The following is a 16,457-nucleotide window of genomic DNA, read 5'->3' on the forward strand; positions in this document are numbered from 1 at the left end:
AATAGCAGTAATCTGCTGGCTTCAAACTATTTACATGCATGATCTAACATGCTCTGAAACTGATCATATACCTAAATATGATAATTATATCAGCAATGCTTAAAAATTACATACTTAGTGTGCCATACATGACTGGAAAAATAATGTGTAAACAAACAGTGTAACAACACGGATGCATTGCAGCAATTAACTATTTTGAACCTGTAACATATAGCACAAAACTTCTAGATGATGTTGAAAATCAGACTGGCAATTCATCTAAAACCTACTGCAGTTTGAAGACAGCACTTTGGATGCTTTAAAACAACTGCCTCATTGGGACATAATCTATAATGTAGTATGTAAGTAAGCTAACATTAAACATTACCTTGGTCAGTAGAATCTGCAGCCCCTTCATTATCACTGTCATATTTGAAAGTATATCGCTCAAGTTCATGTTCAGGTACTCCTTTGGCTAACAACAATGCATAATCAAATGCCTAGTAATAGGGGAAAAAAGAACGATTACAAAATTATTATTTAAACAGAAACTGCAAGTTGTGCTCTACAAAGAGTTTCTCAAAATCAGTATCATTTAAACTATGATCAGCACTTTCATCTTAACAGTGGACTCCTGAGACAAAGCTTACTGCAGAGAATAAAGAATCGGTTATCATGACAGACAAAAGTACAGTTGTGTAAGTTAATTTATCATAACATTATACTTTAGAATAGATCACTGTTGCAATAACCTTAGCTATATGGAATGTATCCTGCCAATGGTACAGATGTCTGGCCAGTCTATAAAGCTGCAGATTCATCAGAACCTTCAAACCACAACAGCTCACAGCACCAAATCAGGTGAGACAGGAAAAAGTTGCAAATTAATTCCAAACTTTATTTGATAACTGTTAAGCGCTTTCTCCTCATTCAAGAGACTTCATCAGAACAAATTTCACTGTAAACCCAACCCTTAAATACTATTACTTAATGATGTCACCTAATTAGATAATTGCACCTTAAAAACACACTACATAATTTGTATAAATAAAATTAATAAAATTGATTAATAAATAAAAAAGTAAATAAAACTCACTCATATTTATATACATACAAATATTTAACTAACATTTTAAAACATCTCATGTATGTAATGCCCTATAAGAAAATCCAAATCGTCTAACCCATTATATGTTTTAATTTTAAAATACAAGCAATATTAACTGCCTCATTTAGTCCAGGATATTGAGTAGCATCCAACCTTAACTGCCATCTCAATTCACTGGCATCCAAATGTAAATCTACTGTTTTACCCTGAGGATCCTTTACTGTATGATCAATAGCCAAAAACTTAAATGAGTGTGTCCCATTGTCCTTGATATGTCTAAATAAGGCATTAGTAATTTTTCTTTTCTTTATATCATAAAGGTGTTCACTGATATGTGTCTTGAATGTTCTAAAGGTCTTTCCTACATAAAATGCCAAACATTTTTTGACATTTGGCTAAATAAACCACATTAACACTGCTACAATTATAGTGCCCTTTAATGGAAATAGGATTGTTTTTGTTCAATTTAAACTGCTCTCCTGTTTCCAAAATGTGGCAACAGTAATTACACTTCCCACATTTAGTATTACCTTTAGCTCTATTTGAAAGGTCATATGCATTTTCATTATTGTGCTCAAACATGTTTTTAATGGACCTATCCTTCCTGAATACAATTCTGGGGGGACACTTTCCGACTTTGGTCCCAACATTCAGGTCAAAACCCAAGATGTCCCAATTGTTAACAATCACCTAGTTTATATGTGCAGAATCCAGGTTAAAAGTAGTAATAAACTTGAACCCCACTTCATTCTCCCTAAATCTATGATTAACAACCTGTTCAATTTGTGGCCTGAAAGGCCAACCCAAAATTGGTATATAAATACCTTTACACCTTTTACTTATCACTTCCTTAGTTAATTCTTCTAACAAATCCGGGGGATAGCCCCTTTTAACAAACATGTTGACTATAAAACCAATTTCATCATGAAAATGCTCATCATGACTAACGATCCTGGCAGCCCTTACTAATTGGCCTTTAATTATTGCTCTTTTTTGATGTGAAGGATGTAAACTTCCAAATTCTAAAAAGGAATTTGAGAAAGTTGGCTTTCTATATATCTTGGAATATAGGAGACCATTAATCCTATAAGCATTCAGCTCTATATCTAAATATTTGATTTGTTCTTCACTAAAACAGTAGGTAAACTGTTATGGTAAGTTAACTTACACAAGCGTACTGTGTTTTTCATTATATCACTGTTGCAGTAGCTATAACTATATGGGATGATTATCAGAGCACATTAAGAAAAGGTGAATGTAACAGGGTCAAAAGTCTAGGATTCCCTGGAGAATAGCTCTAGCGAAACCAGTTCTAGTCTCTGGATACTGAATCAAGCTTGTAGTATTTAGTGAAAGTGTGAATTGAGGAACAAGTAGCTGCTTCTAAAATAGATCTACAATTCACCCCTTTCCAAAAGGCCACAGAAAAGGTCACAGGTCTGACAAAATGAACCTTGACATCAGAGGAGGGCTTTTCCTATAGAGTGAGGAGTAAAACCTATGAAGCCTCATCTACTCACTATTTCTACACCCAGTCTGTCCTGGACAACACAAACACCACCATCTAACTATACCTATCCATGTGTGAGCAATAACCTATATATGAGTGTATGTACGTGTGTGTGTGTGTGTGTGTGTGTGTGTGTGTGTGTGTGTGTGTGTGTGTGTGTATATGTATGTATATGTGCATGTGTATATATATATATATATATATATATATATATATATATATATATATATGTATTTGTATATGCTATTACATGTATATTTGCTTGAATGTATATATGGAAATGTAAACATTTATATACTCTCATTCAATTGTGAAATATCTTGCAATGCTCTACCAGGTTCTTATCTACTCTCATTGTATATTTTATACACTTGTATTTTCAACCAAAAGGGGGAATATCCTTTTATTGTATACTAACGGCTGTAAAGTCTACAATCTCTGTAAACTTATGGAGTTTTCTCCCCAGGACTCCGCTAAAAATGGACACTTGTTGTCCAGTCGAACTATCCTGGCAAACAAATGTTAAATAAATAAATAAATAAATAATGGGCAAGATTCACGAAGCCTCCGTGTAAGAGTTACAAGGCTTACATGGAGGCTGCAGTTAAACGGTGTGACGTCAGCATGCCATGCATATGCATGAGGGCATGCTGAATCACACCTAAGATTAACACGGTCAGTGTAAGACAGTAGGGGACGTGTCCGTAGGGCGAGCCCTGCAAACGGACACACCCCCAGAAGAGTAAAAGTCCCGAAAGTAAACCCCCACGACAGAGTCCGTGTAAATGTGAATAAACACAACACAACACATGCCCCCACAGACTATGAACATAAAATGTAAAAATGAACATGTTATATTTTTTTTTATAAGTTTTAAAGATGTTTGCCCGTGAGTGCGCTTGTTTGCGCGGGCATTCCCGGCGCTTAGCCACAGTTAGCAGTCAGTGGAAAAGCATATAAGAACTAAATATGCAAAGTAAGCCAAAAAGCAATAGCGTAGCGGTAGAGACGTCGGCTGAAGAGGAGGCAGTCATGGTTCGAGCCCCCACAACATCAATTTTTATTTTTAGTGAAATAAGCACGAAACAATTCCCTGACATATATGTACATATATAAAATTATATTTTATGTAAAATGTAATGAAATGGGCCATGTATTTTGAAGAAATGTGAGATAATAAAAAAAAAAAATGTCAGATGTGCCTATAGCTGAGCTACACTCTAACAAGTTGAGTATATCTGCCCGTAGGTGAGCAGTGTTTTAACAGGTGTAAAATGAGTGCCAGTAGGTGAGTAGTGGTTTAACAGGTGTAGAAGGAGTGGCCGGGGTTGAGCAGAATACCAACACGCTGAAACTGTGTGCCCGTAGCTGAGCGTAATATGCGTGCTGACAGCCAAATGGCGCGTAAGCCAGCGTGACCCATTTGAGCAGAGCTGCGCACCGCGCCAACAAGCTAACCGACGGGCAACGTTGAGCAAGCTGTATCAAAACTGCCTTTACACAGACACACCTCCTAGCCTGTGTAGACAGTCATAAAATATAAAAAGCAATGGCCAGGCTCGAACTCAGGATACCATGCACCATAGTCAAAGTACTGAACCACTAAGCCATGACAGTTGCTCTTAGAAATGCAGTAATAGCATATATATAGGAATGAATGGAAAGAGGAGCATGACAAAGCAGGTTTTGTGAAGCTGATACAATTCCAAAATGGCCAATCACAGATAAGTGCGGGGAAAAACGGCATATATAAGCCCCATAGGCGGGAATACACAACAGAACCGATTGTGGAACCGACTTGCAGTCAGGATGGCAGGTGTAGGAGAGGGTAGTTTCTTCCGAGCACAGAGGTGGGGTGCTGAGGAGTCCAAATATATGGTTTGGCTCCTCGTCCATGATCATGAGGCCCAACTCATGCAGGGCCAGGTCCTGTGGGGAGCATATAGGGCTGAGGCGTGGGACCGGTTGGCACATGATCTCACCAGTGCCACACGAATACCAAGGACTGGTGAACAGGTCCGTCACCACCATGCGGACCTGAAGAGACGGAAGCAGGACCAACTGAACCGTTGGATCCAAGAGGCCCGGTAAATGCCCAACGCCCCACTACTGAGTAAGTTACATGTAATTATTTATGTAACAAATTAACCTAGCTGATATTATGGAGATGTGTATTCCAATATTACTTCATTTATATTGCAGCTGCAGGTGTCTGTTCTGCGAACGGTCGAGCCTATGCCGATAGGCTGGTGCGGTTGCGCCACCAGGCAGGTCAGTAATTCTCTCCCTGTAACTGTAAAAAAATATAAGTATGACAGCTTGCAGAAAAGTGCAGTGTAGTCACTTATTAATAAAAAGTGCAAGTAACAGTGTAAGAGAGTTTGCAAGTATTGTTTGATTACAAAAGTGTGATGCAGCCTGTAATCCAAAAATAAAAATGAAACAAGTCTGAAATAAAGATGTTCCAACTGTAATATAATAGTACATAACCTGCAGCAGGCTGAAAAGTACAGCTACAGAAGCTGAGTAAAACACATGTGTGAAATATATCCCTGTTTAAATTCTGAAACATGACACAAGTGAGACTGTTGGAAAGGATTGTTATAACTAAAAGTAAAACATGTCAATAAAGCCTAGAATGAAGTACCATCCTGAACTGTAAAAATAAAACAAGTGAGAGAGTGTGAGAAAGAGGTATGAATCCACCAATAAAGTAGTAATAACTCCTGAATAAAGTATACTGCAGTCAGTACAGAATGAAATGAATGTGACAGGCAGAACCAAACAGCAACATGTGTTGACAAAAGTACTGAAGGTGGAATGTGTGTCCCAAAATCTAGATATGTTGCTCTCAGTTTGCAATATGCAGATAGTATGGTTGTATGAAATACCAAACATCCACAGTTGTCTATAGCCATATAAAGCAAATGTAGCAGGATGATGTAGCTGAACAGAGACAGATATGAATGTGTATGAATAAAAATGAAATGTATATTGATGTAGCAGTAGCATTCCTATCACCAACATGAATAAGTTGTCACATAGGAAACTGTAGTCAGACCTGTAGTGTGTATATATCTGCAGCTAGTAGAAATGTACAGCATATGTATAGGTATTTGAAGTTGTTAATTAAATATTTCTTCACCCTACCTTATAACCACAAATAATCCATTCCACATGAAATGGGTATGTGTATTCACAATTAACACCCCTAGACAATTGTCCTGTTGGTTCATACATAGTTGCATGTACGTTGATGCATGTGCCCTGTTCATACATCCAAACCTGATGGCCTGTTGCCATCACTCAACCCTGCATGTTGTTGGAATGTGTACTATTGTTCAAATTATGCATGTGTTATGCTTGCTGTTCAACGGCTTGAATTTATGGGTGTTTGGTTAATGGGAATACTAATGCATGCTGTTACAACTAATTGTGAACGGTATTGCACGTTACTAACCCAAACTGTCACTAAATAATGCAAAACATAGGACGACAGGGAAGGCGGGTTCCAGCGGACCCACCTCTCCCACCTCAGCTGGCGAGTGCACCTGGCAGTAGTGCCCAGGCCGGACCCTCCTCCGGTGGCCCTGTGCCACCTGTGGGTGGAAGCGCTGCAGGGGATGGGGCTCGTCCCCCCTCTGCAAGTGTGGCCAGAGCAGAACATCCACTCACCCTCCGTAGTGTCCGGACTGTGGTGCGTAGGGAGATCCGGCACGCTGTGCTTGGGCCCCTACGCCAGCTTGAGGCATGGGTGGCACAACTCACAGGTGTGCCTGCTGCCCGGCCTACACAGCACAGCCCCATCCTGGGCAGTGAAGGCACAGTGGCAACTGCCAATGGGTGGGGATCTCAGTTCCACTGTTGCCATCTGTGTGCTCATGGGCTCGAGATATCCAAACATCCGTCCCCGTCAATTGTGTAACCCCCCCCACGTGTCATACACCACCCCTATATGCGTCTTGTTTGTCTTGTCTGTTAACCTCCCCTACCTACCTCCCCAGGTATACCGACTTCCCGTACCTGACATACCACTCTCACCTGAAAAAAAAAAAAAGGGCACTCTGTACCCACAAAAAAATTACGCCCCATACATAGTTGCCCATTTTGCACACATGTCTGCTGGACATGTAAACTGGCAATTACAATTGGCTGTACAACAAATATTGTTGTCCTCACACCTCTCTCAGGGGTGGAAGGTTTCAAATTTCACACCAAATTACAAACATATGCACAGCTGTTGCTGACGAAGAAATGAGCAGCTATGGGCCTTTCCTACATCCCTCCTGCAAAACCCGAGCTTGTTTTCCTACTGTCCTACCCTCTTTGTGCCCCCTTTTTCACCGCTTTCCTATCTCCCCATTTTCTTTTCTTTAAAAGAAAATAGAGCTGGTGTACACGAGAGTAAGCACTTTTAAGCAGTCGTAAGCGGGTGTGCGCTTCTGTGCGCTTAGCTAAGCGTGTGTGCGTGAAGCTAATCGGCAGTGCGCATGCATGACCTCCGCGCAAACCAGCGCTAACCCGCTTACAACTGCTTAAAAGTGCCTTAGTCACTCTGAATGACAAGGCCTGTAGTTTTCTCAGCAGCAAAATAAAATACCTCCCTCAGTCTCGAACCCAGGACCTTGAAAACACTAGTCTGCATGACTTACCACTAAGCCATGACTGCTATACAAGAACATTGTGCTGAAAGAAATATATCATAAAATAGTAGGAATTAATGTAAAGGGAATATAGCAAGTCTAGTACACAAAGCGGAGGCTCTATTAAAAAACTTACCAAAACAACAGAGGCTCCCAAAGCAGACACCCAAAAATCCACCACCTCAAAACATAACACATGCAACACATACTTCAATAAATCGGTGTGTCAATAAATCACAGCCCTTAAGGCCAAACACTATGCCTGATACACTAGTGAAAGGTGACTCTATAGTCAGACACACTGACATCCCACTTACCAGGCTGAGCAAGGAGACGGTAACAGTAAGCTGCCTATCGGAGGCTAGGATCCGCCATATAACACATGCACTCAGGTCACTCAAGAGCACGTACAAATATGACTCTGTCATTGTCCATGCCGGCGTGAATGACCTGAGACGTACCTCCTTGGACTACATGAAAAGAGACATAGAGGAGCTCTCTGATTATGTAGCCCAGGCTGGTATGACCCTGACCCTGAGCAGCATCCTGCCCTCACCAAGAATGATGCCACAATACAAAGACAAGATGATCAGCTTTAATAATTGACTCAATTACTGGTGTCATTCTAGGGGGATCTAACGTCTGTCTGCCTGGGATGACATGCTTGACAAGCCACGCTGCTTTGCAAGGGATGGCTTGCACCTGTCACCACTGGGCTTCCGGATATTGGCTAAGGCTCTTGCCACCCCCATAGTGCCTTTTTTAGGCAAGGCTGAAAAGACGAACCCACCTCCTTAGAAAACAAAAATGGAAAAAAATGAAGGGTAATGCTGCTCAACGCCAGAAGTCTAAATCTCAAGATGCAGGCTCTCGAAGCACTCCTCAGTATGGAGCACATTGATGTCTGCGCTGTAACCGAGACCTGGTTCAAGGCTCCTGAGAGCACCCCAGCGCTACCAGGCTTTACCTCGTATCATGCTTTTCGGCCCCAAAACCTGGGCCGAACCACAAAGGGAGGAGGAGTGTCCATATTCATCAAGGATACCCACACCTCCAGGTTAGTGGCAACTCATGAAGCATCGGAGACCATCCAGGTGCAGCTAACCATAGGCAAAACTGCTATACAACTGGTTGCATGTTACCGACCACCCTCCCAATCTCAAGAACCCCACTCAGACTTCCTGAAGACATTGGAAGATATGAATGTCTCACCAAATACCATCATATTGGGAGACTTCAACTACCCTAACATAGACTGGGTGCACTATTCTAGCCCTAACTCTTTAGCCCAAACGTTCCTGGAATTCATAAACTCAAATGCAATGGAACAGCTAGTCACCTCTCCCACAAGGGGGGATAATATACTAGACCTGATCATCACAAACATGGGGACAAAATGCTCCACACCGGACGTATTCCCCTCACTGGTGAGATCTGACCACAAACTAATCACCCTGGATATACATTTACCACCTCCACCCCCAGCACAAAAGACTACAGTGAGAAACATCTCAAAAGCCGACTTTACACTTCTCAAGACTGAGATGGTATCATTTAAGCCCACAGGGCCAATGGAAACCACATCCTACAATGCTGAATCCTACACAAATGCTTTCTACGGACATCTCCAAGAATGCATGGATCGTGCAATCCCAAATAAAACCAAGACCCTCTCCACCAAAGGAAAGCGTCCTGTCTGGTGGACCCCAGCCATAAACAAATTGTATAACAAAAGAAGGAAGCTACTGCAAGACAGAGCAAAATCCCATAAAGTGAAGGCATCTCTGATCAGCACTAGTAGAAAGCTACGTTCTCTCATAAAAACATCCAAGGCCAACTTTGAGAGAAAAATCGCCAAGGACACTAAAGATAACCACAAGGCATTCTTCAGTTATGTTAGAAACCTGGGCAGAAACCCTCAGATATGCTCAGAGTTAGTACACAACGACAAAAAATTTACCGAACCCACAGATATTGACAACATTCTGGCAGACAGGTTCAGTGCAAATTTCTCCCCTCCCTCACCTCCAAAAGAAGAAATACTCATCCCAGCGGAATGTAACCTCCCTGTCATCTCTGATGTCCAGGTGAGAACCGCCCTCAGCAAAGCAAAAAACACAGCATCTATGGGACCCGATGCTATCCCCAGCTGCGTGATACGTGAACTCCAAGAGGAGCTAAACCCGCATATAAAAATGTTATTTAACCTTAGCCTTACTACAGGATATGTACCTGAACACTGGCGTACAGCAACAGTGGTCCCACTCCACAAGGGAGGCTCCACTACAGACCCTGGGAACTACGGCCCCATAAGCTTGACCAGCCTGGTTTGCAAAGCTATGGAAAGAATTATTATGGAACTCATAAACGACATTGGGGACCTACAGACACTTGATCCCACCCAGTTCGGCTTTGTAAAGGGCAGATCCTGCCTTTTGAACCTGGTTGACTTTTTTGAAACAGTCACTAGAGCCATTGATGAGGGCAAGGCAGTCCATACAGCCTACCTGGACTTAGCTAAAGCCTTCGACACAATACCCCACTTGGGGATCATAGATAAGCTAAACAGCTTAAATGTAAATCCATATGTCACAAGATGGGTTGCAAACTGGCTAAAGAACAGAACCCGTAAAGTCAAGATTGCGGGAGCCATGTCAGACTCAAAGCCAGTCACAAGTGGTGTCCCACAGGGCTCTGTCCTGGCACCCCTCTTGTTCGGCATTTACTTCTCTGATGTGAAAGCAAACATGGGAGGGTTGTGGCTGACAAAGTTTGCAGATGACTGCAAACTAAGCGCCATAGTCGATACACCAGCTGACACATACATCCTACAGAAAGGCCTCACCGAAACGGACAACTGGTGCCGGAATCATGGCCTTAAACTGAATGCCAAGAAATGTATAGTCATCCCCTTTGGGAAAAACAAAGTACCCACAAATTATCACATAGACAGTAACCCACTGAGTACCGAAAAAGTAATCAGAGACCTGGGGACCCAAGTTGATAGTGACCTCTCATTTGACACCCACGTTGCCAAAGTGGTTAGAAAGACTTTCTACCTTGCCCACCTTATCATGAAAGGGTTCACATCCAGATCAAAGGAGGTCATCGTGCTCCTGTACTCCTCCCTTATCAGGCCCATGATTGAGTACAATGCCCCATTTGGTATGTACCTCACCCAGCACTTACAACAGCTGGGGAGACCCCAGAAGTACCTCACCAAGAGGATCAAGGGTCTCCAACATATGTCATATGCTGCCAGGCTAAAGAAACTCCAGCTCTATTCAGTAGCATACCGCCTGCTCAGAGGTGATCTGTGCCTGACATACAAGGCCATGTCCAACCAGCAATTGATGGACATGCTCCACTTCAAAAAATCCAAATCCATAAGAACCACGAGAGCCAAAGATTTAAACCTCAGTACAAACATGAATAGAACATGCTGGAGGGACAGATTCATAACTCAGAGGCTTCCCATACTCTGGAACAAAATCCCAGTCCATGTTAGGCAGAGCCCCTCACTGACTCTTTTCAAGAGAAATCTTGACGAGTGGATGGGAGATCGTAGGTTTACCCCGGGGGTCACCCCTGTGTCACTACTTGACAGAGGCACAGTAAACTAATTTTAATAAGTAAGGGGGTCTTCAATGTGTCACTACTAGACAAAGGCACAGTATTCTAAATTTATTCTATACACCTGAGTACCACTACATGGGGTGGTGAAAGCCACATCTCTAGGGCTAGGCTTGCAAATGTCCCACGGCAGATAGCCTAGTACTAAACTATGAAACTATGAAACTATGTCATGTATATTTACTGTCAAATCTAGTGGATTTGTAAAATAGTACTGTGTGCTGAGAAACAGTCATGCTAGTTGGTAGCTACTAGGTAATAATGTCACAGTAGCATTTGGCAAGCCACACACATACTCAGAGCAGGATAAACACTGCCATAGTTGAATAGTTAAGAGATCAGACATAGCAACTGTGACTGAGTTACAGGGATGTCCCTGATGTGAAAACAAATGTCAACTGTGCCCCACTGACACCCTGTCAAATGTAATAACAGTAGGCAGAAAGGTGTAACTACACATGCAATGGTAACTATGACTGACTGAAGGTATGCACTACCTGCATGTCACAAATGGTGTACTAATACATATGCTTGAAATAACCCACAGTCACAACTGCAGAATATCATAATATGTCATTGGAGTATCCCACTGCTATGTACCACTCCATGAGGCTGATAAAAGATGCACCGGAGAGTATCTGAGGCCTGCTCAGCAGCATGATCAAATACCCTTGTAAGTGTCAAGGCCCACACCATGGCCAGACCACACTGCATGCAGTAACACCCTACCACAACAAACACATAGGGAATTGCTGCCCAAACAGATTTAGCAAGCATTACAAGCTGTGAATGTAAATGGAAAACAGGAAAGCCATAGCAACACATTACAGGAAAGACACCTAGCAGTCATACAAGGAGTGAATGTAAAGGCCAAATATTGAAGCCATAGCAACAGATTGCAAAAGCCACTGCTATATACCAGTTACACCACAATCCCCACAGGAAAGCACACACACCCATATACACAGTATTACTAGTCGTAGGTGTCAGTTTACATACACATGGAGAAGAGGACACTGGAGGAAGGAATACTCAGTTTACAGAACAACATGCATGGCAGTGTCTACAACACAGCCTGAAATATGAGAGACATACCAACCCTTACACTCACAGAACAGTGTCCACAGCAAACCAGCATGGTCCCCACCCTGATAATCTGAAAGGGCTATGCCTACCTAACAGACCTTTTTATAGCACAGTCCTGTAATCACAGTGAGAACTGCAATCACTAGACAACAGGCTGCATGCAATTAGTAAATGCTGGCTAACAATTGGTGCAGAGGCCATCACATGGACATGTGCAGATACCTACAAAAGCATCCTGTACTCCCAGTCCACACATGCAATACTTTCATTGCACCCGCTGGAGAGAGAGAGAGAGAGAGAGAGAGAGAGAGAGAGAGAGAAAGAAAGAAAGAAAGAGAAAAAAAAAAAACCTGTAACAACAAAACAAAGAGGCTGACAGCAGGCCAAGTAACTGCAAGCCTATGCAAACAGCTGCAACAAACACAGGTAATGTAAAGTACTACTATAATAGTCTACATACTGTGAACCCTCCAGATGTGTTATTGGTCTGTATCTATGTATATGAAGATGTGCATAGGGCCGGGGACATACTGCAACTGTCACTGAAGGCTCTACATACATATGTATGTGAAGGTAGCTATGTGCACATAGCAATGTAGGTTGTAGTGCAATGTACAAGTAGGTTGCACAGTAATGGATGTTCAGCAGTACGTTACTGTGTGTATACATATGTGGAACTAAAAAGGAGTATATATATATATATATATATATATATATATATATATATATATATAAAACATGTGTATACGTATGTATATCGAGATATGTATGTATATATATATATATATATATATATATATATATATATATATATATATATAATATGCATATGTGTATACATAGATAGAGAGGGATGTAGAAATACATAGACATATATAGTTTCACAGTGTCATAGTTTAGTACTAGGCTATCTGCAGACAGTGTATAGAATAGATTTATAAACTTGCACCTCTGTATAGTAGTGACACAGTGAAGACCCCCCCTACATAATAGCATTAGTTTACTGTGCCTCTGTCTAGTAGTGACACAGAGATGACCCCTGCTGTAAACCTATGATCTCCCATCCACTCGTGAAGAATTCACATGAAGAGTGTCAGTGAGGGTCTCTGCCTAACATGAACTGGGATCCTGTTCCACAGTATGGGAAGCCTCTTAGTGATGGATCTGTCCCTACAGTATGTCATATTCATATGTGTGCTGAGGTTTAAATCTGTAGCTGTTGTGGTTCTGATGGATTTGGATTGTATGAGGTGGAACATGTCCATCAATACCTGATTGGACATGGCCTTGTACATCAGGCACAGATCACCCCTACGTAGGCAGTATGCTATGGAATAGAGCATGAGTTGCATTAGTCTGGCAGCATATGAAAGTTGTTGGAGACCCTTGATCCTCCTGGTGATGTACTTATGGGGTCCCCCTAGCTGTTGCAAGTGCCAGGTGAGGTACATACCAAATGGGGCATAGTACACAGTCATGGGCCTGATAAGGGAGGAGTATAGGGGTACAATGACCCCTTTTGATTTGGATGTGAATCCCTTCATGATAAGGTGGGCAAGGTAGGAAGTCTATCCAACCACTTTGGCAACGTGGGTGTCAAATGAGAGGTCAGTATCGATCAGTGTCACCAGGTCTCCGATTACTTTGTCTGTACTCAGTGGGTTACTGTCTATGTGATAATATGTGGGTACCTTGTCCGTCCAAAAGGGTATGAGTATACATTACGTGGCATGCAGTTTAAGGCCATGACTCCGGCACCAGTTGTCGGTGTCTGTGAGGCCTGTCAGTAGGATGTATGTGTCAGCTGGTGTATCGACTATGGCACCTAGTATGCAGTCATCTTTGAACATTGTCAGCCACTACCCTCCCATGTCTGCTTCCACATCTGAGAATTATATGTCGAACATGAGAGGTCCCAGGACAGAGCCCTGTTGTGACTGGCTCCGAGTCTGACATGGCACCAGTGAGTTTGACTGTAGGGTTTCTATCCGTTAGCCGGTTTGCAACCCATCTTGTGATACATGGATTTACATTTCAGCTGTTGATCATGTCTATGATATCAGAGTGCGGTATTGTGTCGAAAGCCGTAGGCAAGTCCAGGTAGGCTGTAGGGACCGCTGTGCCCTCGTCAATGGCTCTAGTGACTGATTTGAAAAGGTCAACCAGGTTCATAAGGCAGGATCTGCCCTCTACAAAGCCAAACCGGGTGGGATCAAGTGTCTAAGTCCCCAATGTCTCTGTGTATGAGTTCCATAATGATCCTTTCCATAGTGTTGCAGACCAGGCTGGTTAAGCTTATGGGGCTGTAGTTACCAGGGTCTGTAGAGGTGCCTCCTGTGTGGAGTGGGACTACTGTTGCTGTATGCCAGTGTCCAGGTACATATGCTGTAGTAAGGCTACGGTTGAATAGCATTTAATGTGCGTGTGTAGCTCCTCTTGGAGTTCACGTAGCATGCAACCTGCAATACCGTCGGGTCCCATTGATGCTGTGTTTACAGCTTTGCTGAGGGTGGTTCCCAGCTGGACATCTGAGATGACAGGGAGGTTACAGTCAGCTGGGATAAGTAATTCCTCATGTGTGGGTGAGGGAGGGTAGAAATCTGCACTGAACCTGTCTGCCAGAATGTTGGCATTATGTGTGTGTTCAGTGTAGCGTTTGTCACTGTGAACTAACTTTGAACATATCTGAGGGTTCCCAGGTGTGTAACATAGCAGAAGAAGGCCTTGTGGTTATCTGTAGTGTCCATAGCGATGTCCCTCTCATTGTTGGCCTTGCATGTTTGTACGACAAAATGTATCTTTCTACTACTGCAGATCAGAGATGCCTTAGCTCTATGGAATTCTGCTCTGCCGTGCAGTAGCTACCTTCTGTTGTTATACAATTTGTTCAATGCTGGTATCCACCAGACAGGACGCCTGCCCTTGGTGGAGAGGGTCTTGGTTTTATTTGTGATTGCATGATCCATGCATTCTTGGAGATGTCCGTAGAAAGCATATGTGAAGGTGTCTGCATTGTGGGAAGTGGTTTCCACTGGCCCAGTGGGCATTAAGAATACCAACTCAGTTATAAGAAGTGTAAAGTCGGCATGTGAGAGGTTTCCCACTGTAGTCTTTTGTGTTGTGGGGGAGGTGGGATATGTATATCCAGGGGGATTAGTCTGTGGTCAGATGTGACTAGTGAGGGGGATACATCCGGTGTGTAGCACATTGTCCCCATGTTTGTGATGATCAGGTCTAGTATATTATCTTCCGTTGTGGGAGAGGTGACGAGCTGTTCTATTGCATTTGACTTAGTGAATTCCGGGAACCTTTGGGCTAGGGTGTTTGGGGTAGAATAATGCACCCAGTGTATGTTAGGGTAGTTGAAGTTTCCCAATATGATGGTGTGTGGTGGGACATTCATATCCTCCAATGTCTTCAGGAAGGCTGACTGTGGTTCCTGAGATTGGGAGGGTGGTCTGTAACATGCTACCAGTTGTTTAGCAGGTTTGCCTACGGTTATCTGCACCTGGATGGTCTGTGATGCTTCATGTGTTGCCACTAACCTGGAGGTGTGGGTGTCCTTCATGAATATGGACACACCCCTCCCTTTTGTTTTGTCCCGAGTCCTGGGGCCAAAAAGCATGATACGGGGTATAGCCTGGTACCACTGGTGTGCTCTCAGGAGCCTTGAACCAGGTTCTCACTTACTGCACAGGCATCGAGATTGGTAGAATATGTACGTACAGATATATGTAATACACACATACATATATAGATATATGTAGAGACATATACATATACAGATAGATCTGACTGACAGCAGATATGTCTGTATATGACTATCTCTCTCTCTCTGTCCCACCCCCTCTCACTCTCACTCTCCCTGTGTCTCTCTCTCACTCTCTCCCCCTCCCCACATCTATGTGTATATATCTACATCTATATATACATATTTTATATACATATATACAAACATATATATATATATATATATATCTATATACAGATATAAATATATCAATATATATATACATATATATATATATATATATATATATATATATATATATATATATATATATATATATATATACTGTGTGAGGCACATGTGTGCAGATGTCTTGCAACAGGTGCCTGGTGTCAAAGGCATGGAGTGAACACCAGTGTGGATACTGGAGTACCATACCCCATTCAAAAACACTGACACCAGTAACCACCACATATGTGCATGCCTGCCCACCACTGCATGTGTCAGGGGAACAGGGGCAACAAGTGTACAATAGGCTCCACATTGATATACACAGTGGCACACTAGTCCTGTAATACCTGTACATGGAATGTGTCAGCGGACATGGTGTGTCAGCTATGGACTTGTAGGTCACTGTACCCCTCCACACCCCACAATGTCCTACGGTATGTACCTCCCATGACAGCTACAGATATGGAGAAGGACACAGACATATGCAAGTAACTGTGTCAATGCACTCAAACACAATACCTATGCAGAGTGACTTTC

General features: G+C 42.5%; 1 protein-coding gene across 1 annotated transcript in view; it reads left to right on the top strand.

The window, feature by feature from the left end:
* Positions 1-740: 740 nt before the first annotated feature.
* The window catches only part of LOC122794822 (protein mono-ADP-ribosyltransferase PARP14-like), a gene marked incomplete in the record, with an annotated part of 659,914 nt that continues 644,197 nt past the window's right edge, over positions 741-16,457 (top strand). The window contains 1 exon segment of the mRNA XM_044063427.1: positions 741-840. Coding sequence (XP_043919362.1) covers positions 741-840 — 100 coding nt within the window.

Source organism: Protopterus annectens, chromosome 2.part1 (assembly GCF_019279795.1).
Source record: "Protopterus annectens isolate FY-2018-M chromosome 2.part1, PAN1.0, whole genome shotgun sequence".
Taxonomy (NCBI): Eukaryota; Metazoa; Chordata; order Ceratodontiformes; family Protopteridae; genus Protopterus; species Protopterus annectens.